The sequence below is a fragment of the Salvelinus sp. IW2-2015 genome, unplaced genomic scaffold, assembly GCF_002910315.2.
Source record: "Salvelinus sp. IW2-2015 unplaced genomic scaffold, ASM291031v2 Un_scaffold16593, whole genome shotgun sequence".
Classification (NCBI taxonomy): domain Eukaryota; kingdom Metazoa; phylum Chordata; class Actinopteri; order Salmoniformes; family Salmonidae; genus Salvelinus; species Salvelinus sp. IW2-2015.
Genome location: NW_019957663.1, coordinates 128274 through 146074, shown reverse-complemented (window position 1 = coordinate 146074; position 17801 = coordinate 128274). Strand labels below are relative to the sequence as shown.

At 42.6% G+C, this 17801-nt stretch overlaps 1 protein-coding gene across 4 annotated transcripts; it reads left to right on the top strand.

Moving 5' to 3' along the window:
* The first annotated feature begins 36 nt into the window (after nucleotides 1-36).
* LOC112080931 (amyloid beta precursor like protein 1) lies at nucleotides 37-11383 on the top strand. 4 transcript variants are annotated; one of them, XM_024146877.2, is made up of 16 exons: nucleotides 37-215; nucleotides 2477-2606; nucleotides 4063-4175; nucleotides 4809-4999; nucleotides 5085-5437; nucleotides 6240-6367; nucleotides 6921-6995; nucleotides 7092-7250; nucleotides 7668-7796; nucleotides 8353-8452; nucleotides 8828-8995; nucleotides 9133-9156; nucleotides 9286-9341; nucleotides 9727-9792; nucleotides 9953-10096; nucleotides 10869-11383. In XM_024146877.2, exons 1-16 carry the CDS (start codon nucleotides 45-47, stop codon nucleotides 10965-10967), a joined length of 2106 nt encoding a protein of 701 aa, XP_024002645.1. In that variant the 5' UTR covers nucleotides 37-44; the 3' UTR covers nucleotides 10968-11383. The 4 variants fall into 4 exon arrangements, with proteins under 4 accessions (XP_024002645.1, XP_024002644.1, XP_024002643.1 ...); XM_024146876.2 differs by having other exon boundaries at nucleotides 10866-11383; XM_024146875.2 differs by having other exon boundaries at nucleotides 9277-9341.
* The last annotated feature ends 6418 nt before the right edge of the window (nucleotides 11384-17801 follow it).

Sequence of the window (17801 nt, the reverse complement as noted above, 5' to 3'; positions counted from 1 at the left end):
CCTCTCCCTCTCCCTGTCTACCTCCCTCTCTCTAGGCTTTGGCCATGGCTGAGGTGAATGGACCGGGGCCCCTGGTGGCCGAGCCGCAGATTGCCATGTTCTGTGGGCGTCAGCTGCTGCACATGAACCCTGAGACTGGCCAATGGGAGCCTGACCCGCAGGGCCGCCAGGGCTGCTTCACAGAGCCCAACCAGATCCTGTCCTACTGCCAAGAGGTAGGAGCCAACAACACTGCTATGGTTATGAGATCGACCTCATACTGCACTGTTACTGCACTGTAATGCTCAGCTCATCTCCAATGCTGCTGCAATAGCATACTAGAGAGCAGATACTTTAGATAGGTTTATGAATATAAAGATAGTGGTAGATTCAGGGCCTTCAGAAAGTATTCATAKCCRTTGACTTATTGWTACAGACTGAATTCAATATGGAGTAAAAAATCAATTCTACACACAATAATGACAAAGTAAAAACATGTTTTTGCAAACGATTACAAGCATACCCATAACATGATGCAGTCACAACTATGCTTGAACATATGGAGAGTGGTACTCAGTAATGTGTTGTGTTGGATTTGCCCCAAACATATTCAGAACAAAAATGTAATTGCTTTGCCACATTTTTAGCAGTTTTACTTTAGTGCCTTGTTGCAAACAGAATGCATGTTTTGGAATATTTTTCTTCTGTACAGACTTCTTTCTTTTCAGTCTGTCAATTAGGTTAGTATTGTGGCATACGGTAACTACAATGTTGTTGAGCAGTTTTATCCTACCATAGCCATTAAACTCTAACTCTTTTAAAGCCACCATTGGCCTCATGGTGAAATTCCTGAGCGGTTTCTCTCCTCTCCGGCAACTAAGTTAGCAAGGACACCTGTATCTTTGTAGTGACTGGGTGTATTGATACACCATCCAAAGTGTAATTAATAACTTTACCATGCTCAAAGGGATATATATTTTTTTACCCATCTACCAATTGGTGCCCTTATTTGCGAGGCATTGGAAAACATCTCTGGTCTTTGTGGTTGAATCTGTGTGTGAAATTCAGTGCTTGACTGAAGGATGTTACAGATATTTGTGTGTGTGGGGTACAGAGATGAGGTAGTCATTAAAAAATCATGTTTAACACTATTGCACATGGAGTGAGTCCATGCAACTTATTATGTGACTTGTTAAACACATGTTTACTCCTGAACTCATTTAGGCTTGTCATAACAAAGGGTTTGAATATTTATTGACTTGAGACATTTCAGCTTCTAATTTTAAATTGATTTGTAAACATTTAAAAACATCATTCCACTTTGACATTATGGGGTATTGTGTGTAGGCCAGTGACAAATAAATCTACATTTTATCCATTTTATCCATTTTAAATTCAGGCTGTAACAACAACATGTGGAAAAAGTCAAGGGGTGTGAATACTTTCTGAATGCACTGTAAATGGGTGGACAGACTGGTATAGATACCTGACACAACATTATGAATAGGAGCAGGAGTAACCAACCTAATCTCCCAATCTGTCTCACTTGGTTTGTCTTGTCCTATCAAATCTATATATTTCCGTATATATATAGTGATGGTGGTCAGGAGAAAATATMTATTGATATTTCCTGAATATTAATACTACCATTCATCGATCTTCCTCCTGCCACGTTTATCCCCCTAATTCCTGAAAGTCTCCTGCATGCCAAACTTAAGGCATATCAATGGCATGACAGGCCTAGCCACAGCCTTGGTTTGATTTGAGACTCGCTGCGCCCCCTCCCCAACAAGAGCAAGGAGCCTGTTTATATAAAAGGACATCATGCACCACCTGGTGGCTAAATGAAGCACAGCAGGTAAAGAAAACAGCAGTCACACAGTTGAAATGGCTGTAATATGATTACCCAGCTCATTATTCTTCTGTGATTGCTTTTCCACAAAAGTGTTCCTTTTTTCCTCAACGTCTGTGGACCCGGCTCTCAGACAAATACATTTCTCAATCCATTAAACCTCATTATAGGGCTGTGCTTATGCCATTGCCCTACATTTTAATTGAAAGTAGTCAGATGTGAAATTGGGATTATTGAAACAATTGGAAGTGGGATTGTATAGGTCAACTTGTTTTCAGACTGGAATTTTCCTTACAACTTAAGGAGAATATCAGTGTACGACGTGCATAGTCAGAAAATAGACCCTTAGGGCCAAAGTGTTTCAGACCGTTGCATGAGTCTCTCCTTTTTTACCTTCTCCCTATTGATTGTGCTATCCTCTCTCCTCCTCTCTCCCTCTCCTACTCCCTCTTGCCCTCTCCTCCTCTCTCCCTCTGTCTGTACTGTACGTCTCCTCTCCCCTTTTCCCCTCTCCATTTGTCTGACCCTGTTGTCTCTCTCCTCTCTGTTGTCCTGTCTGTCCATATCGTCCATCCATCTGTCCCTCCCTCTGTCTTTCTGTCTGTCTCTCCCACCGTCTGTCTGCCTGTCCATCTGTCCAACCAGATGTACCCAGCCCTACAGATCTCCCATGTGGAGGAGTCCTCCAGCCCCGTCACCATCCCAGCCTGGTGTAAGAAGGGCTGGGGCCACTGCCAGACACGCCCCTTCATCGTCATGCCCTACCGCTGCCAGGGTAAGAACCACATGTCTGCAATGTCTGCACCCTCAGCATCATCATCATCATCCTTCTAATCTTCAGCATATCCCTACACAAACATCACTCAAAACATTGCACAACTTCCCTTTGATCACCCACCCCATATCGGACGGATACCGTTATTATATTAATAAGTAACATGTCATCATTATGTTTAATACAAAGCATGTAATTTCCATGATATGTTTAAGTAGTGTTCAAATTCAGCCTCGGGGAAGTAATAATAGAAACGGACATAGTACGTCTAATAGTTCATTTGAATGGATTCCATTGTCAAAGCTTTGTCAGGTGCACCAAAGGGCTTCACTCCATTAAAATGGTGGAAAGGTATTTCAGTCTGTGTTGAATTTTAACCCCACATTTTTCCAAACATGCCACTATGCACATCTTACACCATTAGTAACCCTAACACGTAATCCAAATTGAAAAGTATGTAAAAAGAATTGTGACTGATGGGAACATACAGTGCTCTGCCTATAATAAAATGAACAGATATTTGCCCCCATATCTACTGTATATACCACAGCTCATTTACCCACACACCTCAACCCAATTACCCAAACATCCCATCCCTCTCTCCCCATGCCCTAACACCCACATGCCAATACCCTAATATTGATACAATCAAGTACTGATACATCCATATCCTAGCCCTGAATGATACACCCATATCCTAGCCCTGAATGATACACCCATATCCTAGCCCTGAATGATACACCCATTTTTATTTTCTTATTTAACCTTTATTTAACCAGGTAGGCTAGTTGAGAACAAGTTCTCATTTGCAACTGCGACCTGGCCAAGATTAAGCAAAGCAGTTCGACACATACAACAACAGAGTTCGGGGATTCGATCTTGCAACCTTTCGGTTACTAGTCCAATGCTCTAACCACTAGGCTACCTGCCGCCCCCAATAAAATTGTATTTTATTTTTAATCATACTCGACACCTTAATAATGCATAAGATATGGCTTATTTGTTAATAAATACAACTTTAACTTCTCTAGAGCCTATAAAGTACAAAAGTTATTATTTTCACTATTGTGACCGATGGAATCAAATTACTTAAATTAAAATCTGAAATGAAGCATATTTCACATTGTTCTGTCCTTGACTGACTGACTGACTGACTGACTGCCTGCAGCTATTGAAAGTAGAACTGCAGGCAGCAGCACACCATTGTGTTTTGGATCAATCTCCACTCCCTACCTCGTCCTCAGCCCAGACAGTGCAGAGGCACTGTAATGAGTTGGCATTATCTTATTATACTGAACCTTTCTAGTTCAAGTCTCTCTCTCTCCTCTCTCCTCTCCTCTCTCTCTCTGATTTATGGATGTTTATCAATTAAAAAATGTTACAACCAAGGCAAGTATTAAAATATAAAATATTCTCCCCCTCATTCCATTTCCCTCCTCTCTCTCTCGCTCTGCAGTGGGTGAGTATGTGAGTGAAGCCCTGTTGGTTCCAGACCGATGCCGTTTCCTGCACCAGGAGCAGATGGATGCCTGTGAGAGCTACGTCTACTGGCACAACATAGCCAAGGAGGTGCGGGCGGAGCGACATTATATTAACTAAGATTATATTAGAGTTAATGAAATTATGCCTAAATGATATTACATGTTCATTTTTCAATTCATTTCTTAAGTTTTAATTGGGTTTTAACGCCACTAGGACTCTTTATAGAGAGTTAGCATAGACTTCTATGAGACATTAAACTTTGACTTGGACTAATTGAGTCAATAACTAAACTGCAGTGTAGACTGCACTGCAGTAAAAGACTGGGGCTGGAAGCTAACTGTACCCAGCTGGGTGTAGTGTAACATACAGTATCATACTGCATCAGCAGAGAGAGCAGCTAGAGTAGTTTATTATAGGCCAGGGAGGTGTGGTAGGTTATTATATTCCAGGGAGGTGAGGCAGTTTATTGGAGGCCAGGAAGGTGAGGACGTTTATTGGAGGCCAGGGAGGTGATGTAAGTTGTAGTTTTTATATTTCACCTTCATCATGCTGAGGAAGAGGTTACCCCCTGTCGTGTTCCATTCGTCCTGCTAGTTTGTTCCCTTTGATCACACTCACATTTCCTCTCTTTTTCTATACACCCCTGATCGCTCTAGTTCACCTTGGTCTTTTCCAATCTTGATCCAGTTTAACATATTTCTCTCATCCTTTCTGTTTCAGGCRTGCACAGCAGACGGTCTGGAGCTGCATAGTTATGGGATGCTGTTGCCGTGTGGCGAACGTTTCCGTGGGGTGGAGTATGTGTGCTGCCCAGGGAGGGGCGGGTCCAGTGGCAGGGGGGAGACRGAGGGAGGGGACGTTCTCCCAGCAGGACCCCAGGCCCTCACCCCTCAGGTCAAAGTAAACACAGGGTGAGTCCCATTACCCCTGCTGTCTGTGGTGATGATGGGGGTGATGATGATGATCATAATGTTTGACCTTGTACCCCATTCCCAGAGTCAAAGTGACAACACCCACCACAAGCCCCTCTCCTGACACCGATGTGGATGAGGCAGACATGAAGGAGGAAGACGATGAGATGGTGGAAGAGAATGAGCAGGTGGTGGAAGAGGATGAGGAGGAGGCAGTAGAGGATGATGATGAGGAGGAGGAGGAGGAGGAAGAGGAGGAGCAGCAGCAGGAGGTTGCAGAAGCAGCAGCAGTGAAAGACCCAGAGGAGTATGAGTACTCCATTGACTCTGGCCCCTACCAGGCTTCTGACTACACAGACTCCTTCTACTATGAGAAAGGCCAGGGTCAGGCTGGTCGCAACCCCTCCACATCCCCACCCCAGACCAGGGGAGACAGCCGTGAGTAACCATCTACCTTCTATTTCACAGTTACATCTTCGCCCTGTCCAGAAACCATCCTTAGCCCCTACTTACCACCTCTCAACTAGATCTGAGAGGATTTCATGGGCATAAGCTTTATAGGAATACCACTTTGCCCTAGATGGAATTTTATCCATATTGTCTATATTCTTACCTACAGAAGTGGGGTATTAAGTTGTGTCTAGGTTTTGTGTCTCGTCTGGACCTTTCTCTCTAAAGGCCAGTCTCAGTAAGGGAATGGACTGTAGTTGCTACCCTTAGAGTGGTTAACAGGGCAGTAAAAAGACTGGGTAAATGCTCACATCACTCTCCCACTTACTCTTACTTACTGGGGAATGAACTGTAGTGCCCAGTTAGCGTGAGAGAGAGAAAGTATTGGAGATGCTATCTCTGTAATAGACTAAGGATGATTACGCATGCATGCAAGGGCACACACACACATGCATGCACACACACACTCACCATGCCTATCTGTCTGGCTGGATATAGGAGATAGGAGTGGCTGGCTGATGTATTTACAGCACTACACGTCTCCAAATCAATAATGCTGACTGGTCACCCTACTATCTGGATCAATGGCTGTCTGGCTCTCTCTCTCTCCCTGGGTAATGGCAATGATTGGGATATCTTTCTGTCTCCCTCATCTTCACCGTCTTTCATTCTGCTGCACTGCCTATACCTCCATCTCTCTCTCTCTCTTCTCCTTTGTTTTCCATCCTTTATTCTCCCTCGTCTCGTTCCCCTCCTCTCCTTATCCCCCTCTCCTCCTTCTCCTCTGCAGTACCCACCCCTCGCTCCACAGATGGTGTGGATGTTTACTTCGAGATGCCAGGGGACGACAGTGAACACGCCAACTTCCTGCGTGCCAAGATGGACCTGGAGGAGCGGCGAATGAAACGTATCAATGAGGTAAGGTGGGCAGGGAGGCGGGTTTGGACAGGCAATGAACCAATAAGATGAGGCCAGGCCTGCTGTGCTGTTTCCATATCTGTGATCTCCTACAGAACCCACTGTTGACAGTTGGGGGCAAATTGCTCTGGGACCTGAAGTGAGGTCTTAATGCAATATTAATATATTGGGAGAATCACAATTGAATACTCTGTGTCCTCTCTCCTCAACTCCTTCTCAAAACCCATTGGAGGAGAAGGTCGCGGGGGGGGGGGGATGCTGGCTTTGTCATCCAATGGGTTTTGAGAAGGTGAGGACGCGAGGAGTATGCAATTGACTGTTCAACTGTTCAAGTGAACCAAGCCAAGTGGATACCCATAAACAGACAGACTTTCTTAGTAGCTGTAGATTGAGGTGGATATGGAGCATTTTAAACATCAGAATGGGCCTCAGTGGATTCCTGTCTGRGGAAATCTCTCTCTCTCTCTGTGTGTGTGTGTGTGTGTGTGTGTGTGTGTGTGTGTGTGTGTGTGTGTGTGTGTGTGTGTGACATTAACGCATTTTGCCTTTTCAGATCATGAAAGAATGGGCTGAGGCTGACAACCAATCCAAGAACCTGCCCAAGTCTGACCGCCAAGCCCTTAATGAGGTAAGAAGATGGAATAGGAAGAGGGGATTAAAGATGGGACACGGACACTCCTATACCTATTAACGCAACAATGATACCCCTCTCCTCTCCCCCCAGCATTTCCAGTCTGTGTTGCAGACTCTGGAGGAGCAGGTGGCAGGGGAGAGACAGAGGCTGGTGGAGACCCACCTGGCCCGCGTGGTGGCCACCCTCAACAACAACCGCAGACTGGCCTTGGAGAGCTACCTGACCACCGTGCAGGCAGAGCCCCCACAGGTCCGCAGACAGCAGGGGCAGCAGGGATATCTACATTTTCTTAGGCAGAGAACATGACTGTACAGAACTGCATGGGTTTTTCACGCTCAACAATTTCCTGTGTGTATCAAGAATGGTCCACCACCCAAAGGACATCCAGACAACTTGACACAACTGTGGGAAGCATTGGAGTCAACATGGGGCAGCATCCCTGTGGAACGCTTTTGACACCTTGTAGAGTCCATGATCTGAATTGAGGCTGTTCTGAGGGCAAAGGGAGGGGTGCAACTCAATATTAGGAAGGTGTTCCTTATGTTTGGTATACTCAGTGTATATTTGTTAGGCAGAGAGCATGAGTGGACTGTAGTGTGTTTATTTCTACCACACCTTGTCCACCCCCTCCATACTCTGACTATAATATCCCTCCTCTCTCAACAGCCGGAGCGGGTGCTGCAGGCTCTGAAGCGATACATGGCAGCAGAGCAGAAGGACCGCAGACACACTCTGAGACACTACCAGCACATTGAGGCCGTCGACCCCCAGAAGGCTGAGCAGATGAAGTTCCAGGTGTGAAATGAAAATATACCGGAATATACTAGGATGAAAAGATACTGTACATCTTCCTTAAGCAGTGATGCTGCTTCATGAAAAATGTATGCTCATGAAATAACTCTTAAAGGGGCAATCAGTTGTTGAAACAATAAATAAAAAAGTATATCCCCGCCCCTGTTTCGGTAAAAAGCTGAGGGATCGGGCTGGAGAAATGTAACCACTCAAGTTCATAGACATAGCTATGGATACTGTGACTGACCATTCATGATATCAATGATGTTTTTGAGGCTATTGGAGTAAAACAAGCTTATAGGTTGGGCTCTAATGGGGTACCACAGTTGAACTAAGCTCATGGGGCATTTATAAATTATATTTGTCAAGAATCAATGGGTACATATCATTTATTTATATGACCAAAATGATCAAAACTGATGTCATAATCATCCTTAACAGCAAAACTCATTTTCACTTGTAAATATCATTACATTAAACCAACACATGACTCTTTCAGACTCGGTGGGGGCTTTGTCTTGCAATGAACCTAACCAGCATTGATCTCTTGGGGTTGCAGGTCTACACCCACCTCCATGTGATTGAGGAGAGGATGAACCAGAGCTTGGCATTACTCTACAAGGTCCCTGCCTTGGCTGAGGAGCTGCACGATGATATCCGTACGCTACACTCCTCTCTACTCTCCATGTAGACCAGGATGTGGGGTTACTGCCCCTGTCCTAATATTCATGTTTTAGTTAATTCATAAGACATTTAGAAAGATAAGCTAGCATTTATCATGATGTCTTTGTAAGACATTCAAAGTTCCAAATATACATTATCTAATTAGTAGGTTATTATTATCTTGAAATTTCTCTAGGGAACTCTCATTCAGAAAATAAAGGATTGGTGTATATAAGGTGTAAATAACAGTTTTACCGTAAATACATTATACTGTACTGTATATCAAGCTGGGTAGCACTTTAGTTTATTGTATTTCTCTAAACACCTTTCCTGTGTTTAAAACCTGCTTGTTTCTCCCTCTCTCCCTGTAGAGGAGCTGGTGAAGGCGGAGCGAGGAGACATCAGTGAGCTCATGACCACTTCCTTCTCTGAGACACGCACCACCGAGGAGCTGCTTCCTGCTGAGAGTGAGGAGGAGAAGGATGATGAGGAGGAGGAGGAGAGAGCCTTCCAGAACAGGCCCTACCCACCCCGCATTGGTACGGACACACACTCATGAATGCACGCATACACACAAAATGTTTCCTCTTCAAATAGTTCAGGAAATAATTCATTTATTTGAATACAAGCAGTAGTTAACATTTTTTTTTCTCTCTCTTGTTTCTGTCCTGTCAAGACCCACAGCCCAACACTAAGAAAGGTGAGTTGAAGGGAAGGAACATGAAGTGTGATATTTGTCTGCCAAAATGTCATTTTCAAAGAAAAAAAAAGTTGAAGTTGATCATGGCTGAATCTGTGTGTTTTCTGCCTCTGCACTCAGCCTCTACAGACGAGTATGACTATGCCACATCTGAGAGAAGCCCCACGTATGAATATGAGGAGAAAGTGAGAAACATCTCTATTTTTTTTATTGCAAACATACACGTCACTTTGCAGACATGGCATCCTACTTGCACTTGTGTTTACAGCACAGCCAAGAGATACACTGACAGATATTATGTTAATCATCTCTCCTTCTCTCCCTCATCCCTACCCACTTTGTATCTCACCCCTCGTGTGTGTATATGGAAAAATAGCTTGTGTCGCACTGCAGCCTCCACGTGATAAACTGCTACATTTTTACTCACTTACTATAACATCCTCCCACAGCAGGAAGTCAACTCCCATAGATATGTAGTTAATGTGTTCTATTTAATTCTGTGGTACTTCCTCTGTAATGCCCTATTAAATAACCCCCTCTCTTTCTCTCACTCTTGCTCTCACTCTCTAGATTAACACCTCTGTGGAGCTCAAGCACGTGGTCTACAAGTCTCCTGAGATCCAGACAGATGAACTGGTGAGTCTGCTACCTAGATAAGTGTCTGGATGGGCTGGGCTGAGCGGACCCAGTCCTCTCTTGTGGTATTGTAAGTCATTCCCATGATGATATCAACCTCTAATTTCTCCATCCTCCCCTCTTTGTGCCCGCTCTTCCCCCCTTCTGTTTCTGTCCTTAGCAACCAGACGCCCTGGAGACGTTCAACCGCGGGGCCATGGTGGGGTTGCTCGTGGTTGCCGTGGCCATCGCCATGGTGATGGTGATTAGTCTGTTGCTGGTGCGCAGGAAGCCGTATGGCACCATCAGCCACGGGATCGTGGAGGTAGGAGGCAGGGAATCCAACAGAACCCGGACACTTTGATACTTTCAGTAGATCTCTTTATTGCACATTAGTGTGGGTTTAAATATTGTTTTGACTTCTCTGACCAAGGCTTCCTCCGATCTCAATGCCATAAACCTTCTTCCTTGATCATCCATCATGATCATCATCCCTTCCAGTTCCATTATTCTCACAATTTGTTGATTAGTTGTTTGTACAGCTTTTAGCTGTATGCAAAATAAAACTAAACTAAACACAATCAATCAAATGTATTTTATAAAACCTTTTTTACATCAGCAGTTGTCACAGTGCTTTACAGATGCCCAGCCTAAAACCCCAGAGAGAAAGCTATGCAGATGTAGAAGCCTAGAGGCTAGGAAATACTCCCTAAAAAGCATAAACCTACTATAGGAAGAAACCTAGAACGAAATCAGGCTCTGAGGGGTGGCCAGCCCTCTTCTGGCTGTCCAGGGTGGAGATACATGTGGCCATTAAGGCCAGATCGTTTTTGTTCATAGATGACCAGCAGGTTCAAATCATAACCATGGTGGCTATAGAAGGCGCAACAGAGCAACACCTCAGGAGTAAATGTCAGTTGGCTTGTCGTAGGCAGGTATTCAAAGTGTCTCTCCCTGCAGCGGCAGGTAGGAGAGGCACTTTATGCTTATAGCACAATATAGTGTCTCCTACTTCCTGCTGATAGCACTTCCTTATACCGTAGCATTGTACTGTATCTGTATCAGTATGACATTTGACCCTCCGTGTCTCACAGCAGGTTGACCCCATGCTGACCCCAGAGGAGCGCCAACTAAACAAGATGCAGAACCACGGCTACGAAAACCCCACCTACAAATTCTTTGAGCAAATGAACTGAGGCGGTGGGTGTGGCCTCCCGGTCATGCCCAATCACACGATGCGCTCCCTTTCCTTGCTTCCCCTCCTAGGGGCAGTCCCAGTCACACCCCCTATGATGTATTAAGACGTATCATTACGACCAACACTTTAATGTAACTTGACAAGCAAATAGGGGGTATATYCCCCAAACCTCTGACTAACCATGTCCCCACATCAGTTTTTGGAATGTAAACCAGTAACAGAGACGTATTACCAACTGACCCATCRTCTTACTCTTCTGGTCTAGAATAAAGGGGTGGACATTAATGCCACAGTGTAACAATCATCTCCTTTGGAGAGATTTACTCCTGTCTACTTGGATAGGAATGCCATTGGCTTGAGTTGACCCCCTTATTCTTAATAAAATMGATTGYTATTTGTCAGAAACTGACTCAATGTTMAACKSTGCATTTTGCTTTGTTCTGTATGTCATCTGTTTATTCTTTATTGGATTGTGTTACAGCTCTGATTCATTATWTTCCAGTTCAGATAAATGGTGTAAAATGTGAACKAACAATATAGTATAGCTGATCTAAAACTCCACACAAACTAGTTCTCTATCTAAAGCTACAATGACTGACATGATGACCACCAAGCCAACCCCACATCCATGAGTCAATGAAGGACATCTTCTTTCAAAGCCAGGCACAGTTATAATGAATGAAGCAGAGATGAGGAGGTTGGGTTGGGAATGTGAGGTGTTGAAGCTTGATTAACTTAGTTGTTACTTAGGTATTACTTACACCAACATATATTATCAATCCATAGTAAAATGGGTTGGTGGTCTCTTGATATTCAGCCCAACCTCATCCTTCAGTCTGTGGCATCTGACATAACCGGCACCCAGAGCCTATTCCATGTGATGTGAACTATATAATTGAACTAATGTACCAAATGTACCATTTAAGTGAATGACTGCTACCTAAAAAAATTGTAACAAAGTGATGAGAAGTCCATTATTTGAATGAAAGCATGCAGATTTGGTGTATGATGCTACCGTCTTTGTGTTGTTCCTGTTCTTTGCTTTTGATAAGATGGAAATGTTACAGATTAAAATGGACAGTGTAAATATCTTTAGAAAAAAACATGACTTCAAAATAGACATTTCTAGAGTGAATTTGCATCAGTGTAATGGAATAATAACAAAAAAAGAAGAATACCTTGTGCTGTTCAGAGAGAGAGAACATTTTCCTAACATGGCTGATTGAAAACGGACTGTTGTAAAAACCAGCACAAGATGACACAATTAACTTCTGACTGAATGTATTTTAGGTAGACGTTGAGACTCCATTTCCTCTTCGATAGTGCATCACTCCCCTAGTAGAACCCCAAGGACTAACCTGTAATCAGTAGACAAGCTACATGTCCAAAACCTTCCTCATTATCTCACTGTAGTTTAACACTGAATGTCTCTTTTCACTATTTGCAGGTTTGAATGAGAACAGTGYGATGTCAATCATTGTTMTGGTGCAATGGACTTCAYCATTATGGAACATAGTGATGTTGGCAAACCATGGTGATATTGGGTAACAGTTGCACGTAAGGGAGGTACGCCGAGGACTGGACTATTGCTCAGATTGGGTGGGACCACAATATTTGCTCTAGCACACCTTAGTGAGTTATTTTCAGTTTATTGCTTCAAATTCAAGTGTAATCTTTATTAGGGACATTAGCAGGGTTTCGAGGCAGGATAACATATGAACGCTGTAATTAAAACGTGGTGAATGTTAGTCCCACTAGGGATGTATTGCTTCAACTGAGCATTCTGTACAGTTAGTATGATAATTTATCATTTCACTGTATATAGATAACAAAGGGGATTGTCCTTTTCATGCTGATGTTGTGACTCTGATGGGTTTTACATTTAATTTATACTACACTACATGATTTTCTGTACCAGAGAGGAGTATCTTTTTGTGTGGAAGTTGGATTACATAACCACCAGTTAGAGAGGTTTTCTTTCATATATCACCAGTTGTCAACTGCAACTACTGTTGGACCTTACTAGTACTACAGATGATCCAACAACAAACCAAAATCATCTTTCACTACCTATCAGGAATTCCTGAACATTTAACTTTTTATAAACACAACCAGTCCTGAAAACATCCTAGAGGTTCCATCATTCTATTTATAAACTTCTGCTAGGGTTCTGTGTACTCACTGAAACCCCACTGGTGTAAAAGAGGAATAATTTATTATCACCATCAGGAGGGGAGTGGTGCGTGAATTTTCACCCATAAAAACAGGTTACTGTTTCTTCTTTCAACAACCTGAGCTTTGAATTTGGGGAAGATGAGTTCAAAAATACTTTGGAACCTTCAGAAGATTTGAACTTTTCCATGTATTGGTTTTGGTAGGTTGGAATTCACAGGTTTGGTTTACTGCATCAAGGATAATTAGGAGAGCTTGAGGTTAGTCTTTATAATTGTAAGCTTGTTTAAGTTGGATGAAATAATTGGTACTTTCACATTATAATCAAGTTTTGGAACCTTGTTGTAACAGTTAACTTTAGACCGTCCCTCGCCCCAAAACCGGTCGCTAACCCAGGGACCCTCTGCACACATTCAACAACAGTCACCCACGAAGCGTCGTTACCCCTCGCTCCCACAGGGCCGCGGCTTTTGTGGAGCGATGGTAAAACGATGCTTCGTGGGTGGCCGGTTGTTGATGTGTGCAGAGGGTCCTGGTTGCGGCCCGGGTCGGCGAGGGAACGGGACTAAAGTATATACTGTTACATTGATGCTGTTGACCGGGATCACTGTTGCTGCGGAAAAAGGAGGTCAAAAAGTGGGTGAAAGTAACCGATTGAATGGCTGCTTATGTTGGTGCGCGCTAGCAGCCTTCAGTCGGTGACTCACTTACTCTGAGACTTGAAGTAGGTTCCCCTTGCTCTGCAAGGGCTGCTGCCTTTTGTGGGAGCGATGGTAACACGCTTCGTGTAACTGTGTTTGATGTGGGGCAGAGGGTCCCTGGTGCGCCCGGTCGGCGGGGAACGGTCTAAATTATACTGTTACACTTGTATCGATACTACTGAAACTATAGAAAGAGATAAGCTGCCTGTTTCCCCAAAGACTCAAGGTTTTCCTACCAGCATTTAGCAGATGTAGAATGGTAACACTGTAGTGACTGAAACACAATTGTATGTCCCTCTTTTGATTTAAGATACTCTATTGTTTGGCCTTCCTCCCCTCCCCAGCCAATGAAAATGTAAACAATTATATGGAGAGTTTAATTGCTGCATTATTGCCTTTTACAATGCTGTGTTTTGGATGTAATTATGTATTTTTATTTCTAAGTAATAATCAATTGGATTGAGGGTCATGTTTTCTCACTGTATGAAAAATGTAATAGCTTGTATAAGAATACCTATAGGCACCCTAAAGAGGTTAAGTGATGTCTAACAGTTCAGATACAGTAAACATACTCTGTCAGTAAGTCTATAACTAAATTGTCCATGGTGTGGCGCCAAGCACAACTGTGAACAAATGATTGCTCTTTGTCAGACACAGATACTGACTGTAAATAATGTGAACTCCCACCATTTTGACTATGCTCTGATTGGAATGATACTGATGACATCACTGAGGGAGCTGATCTTCAAATCCATTCAGAACTTGACCAAACACATGRTTTGCTCTAGAAGAGGTCAGACAACTGACTAATTTAACCAATTGTCCCTGAGCTATGTTGAGTGTAATTCATGTGCAAGAAATCTGAGCAATGGAGATCTGATTAAGCTATTTAAAACTGTAATAAAATTAGAAATAACCCACTACACTGTTTCTTGAATCACTGTACTTCCCCTCTGACTACAGGATGGGATAGTTGTCTTGATTTTATAATATCAGCCAGCATGGGTTCACCAAGAGAGASGCATGTGTTCTGTCACAGCTATATCCAGAGAGATATTCTCTGGTTATAATAACACATTAATAAACACACCACCCACAGGAAAGTGGAGTGTTGTAAAGTATGGCTTATGTTGTGTGGCTGGGTGTAGCCTAATGTATGATCTAGATTGGTGAAGGTATCTATACTGTGTGCAACACTATAAACAGTGTGCTGCCATATTTGGGATTTGAGGTCTTGAGATTGAAACCCACCTTCATATCTGTACAAAACATAGCCAACAGAGTTAAGGGAATAAAACCAAGTTTTCTGCAAATGTGTTTATGCATTTTTATGTCAGAACAGGGAGTTGAACACAACCACACATCAACCAAGCACCTATTTAGATTCAATAGAACATGAAGCACAATGACATCCTGTTCTTTCACCTCAACATTTCCATTCCAGTATTTAAACATCACAGACTAACTCGGTATATGCAAGAGCAGGAAGTCAACATGGTTATGGTTTTATGGTTTGTTCTAGGCCAAATGACAACCCTCAGCAGCAATACTGTCTTAAACACCATAGCCAATGGTTTTGCTTGTCTACTAAGTCAAATTCACTTGTTCCAATTCAATGAGTGGAATTATTTTCTGTTTTTAATAGTGTCAGCAGGCTCAGCACATGTTATTTGGTTGGAACGTTATTAGGCTTTAATTATGACTTTTGTTGTGTGTGTATTTTCAACTACATTTGATAAATCATTAGCTATGTCAGTGGTCGCGATCTACTGGTCGATCTCCAAGGAATTGCTATTCGATCGTCAAAAATGTCTGTAAAAAAACAACAATAAAGCGTTCCTGTTTTTTTGTATTCGTTTTGTGTTGTTCCCGTTAAATACACTTAATTCAGCAGCCCTAGCGACGGGAAGGCAAAGCGTTCCTTGCTTTAACAATTTAATGTGTCTGCGGGTAGAACTCCGTCTTCCCGGCAGGCCCAGAGAGCAAGTCAAGTGCACCTGCAAGTTTACCACTGGCCAATCAGATAGCTCAAATCGCCTTGATTGACTTCGAGCCAAAGACTGTAAAAAGAAGCCTCGAACACACAGCAAAGTTGATGCCGGTAGATTTCAAAACTTTCAAAACCATGACAAGAGAGAAAGTCAACGAATACAGCAAAGAGCTGTTGTTTTTGAATGAGTTCATGTTTAAGTTGTTAGTCAGCAATGTCAAGACTTTGTTTAACACTTTTATATGCCATAAAATGCACGTGCCGCTGCAATGAATGAGTATGGGAGAGTGTTTCCGATAAGCTTGCGTGGGTATTGTTAGCGGCTTGTCTTTTTTAATATCAAGGAATATTTKACTTTCTCTGGTCATAGGAGTAACAACATGAATTGGTGCATGAGGCAGAAATAATTCAGTGCGACTTGAGTTTCACCATCAGTTGGAAGACGGTGTCCCCACAGTTAGAACAATGAGAGAGTTTTATAATTAACATCTTTGGTGTCCCCCTTTCTCACGTAGGGTTTCCACAACTTCCGTATTCGCCAGACGAAGGTCCCCCCCATTTTCAACGGGAGCACGCTGAGCAATGCGCAGCACGAACCCTGCTAGTAGAGCGATAGAAAAAGGTCAGCTCTACTTTATGCAAATTGAATGCTGACACTGCTGTCGTTAACCAATCAGGTGAGGAGTAGATCTTTGCTTGAAAATATCCCACCCACTAAACAAAATCATAAGGTCAATGACATGGAGGAGGATTACAGAGATTGTTGGTGTTGATGGCGGGTGAAGAGAGATTTGCACAACAATATTTGAGTGTGCTGCTAGTTAGCTATAAACATCAAGCAACCTAAACCTCAAAACTGGGATCAAAGCCACCATTTATAAATGTGCTGAGTCAATTAAATTGTGAAATTTGCCCACCAAAGGATAGAAATCACCAGTTAACACGCATTATAACATAGGAAATGCATGTTTGGTGTATAATTTACAATGTAATATGCTACCAATTGGATTATGGTATCTTAACATAATGAATCTTATATATTAAAGCTTAGGGCTCTTTCATTATGTTGTCATGACATTGATGATTATAGCTCACTTCCTGTAAAATACATAAATCTACATTCACTTGAATGGGTCTTTGGGTAAAGGGAATTGTGCCGTTGACTTGCAAAAAAATGTATGTGCAAATCTCTCTTTACCCAACATTAACACCTCTGAAATACTCCATGTCACCGACCTTCTTTTTCTGTCTCTGTATTCTAAAATCATTTTCAGCAAATAAACGAGGTAGAATTACAACGCTCCCAACGCCACATCATTTTCCTTTTTGATATGTTTCATTAGACTAAAATTGCCAGCTCATTTTCATCTGATTAGTATGCTATATAAACAGTTCAATGTCAATAACATGTTCTCATATGTTTGTTCTGGTTACACTGATAAAATCACCAATGTCTCTATTAAATTAGTTATATTTCTTTGTGCATTTATTGGGGAAAAAACGTCTTGCAATCAAGAGATGTCCTCTGAAAAAGTCTCAAAAGAAAGGTGGATAATGAAAATAGAAGTTTCAGGGAAGAATGAACAGAGAAATGGGCATTCTTACCATCTTTCTCCACTGTCAAACCAGAGTGTTTTGTTCCCAACCAAACTGTTGCTGTTTGCAAATAATTTAATATTAGACATCCTTATAAATCTAAGCATGGCACTTTCAAAAGTTACCTTTCCACCCAGACAGAGGCTTGACCGACGCAGAACAACTTAAGCTTCAACTGCTGGCTACTCCTCCGTTGCTTAACCCAACAACAGAAGTTCTTCCCTAAAAGCTGCCTGGGTTTAATTTATTTGTATTTATTTATTTAACCTTTATTTAACTAGGCAGGCCAGTTTAAGAATAAATTCTTATTTACAGTGACGGCCTACCAAAAGGCAAAATGCCTCCTCCAGGGACTGGGATTAAAAATTAAATA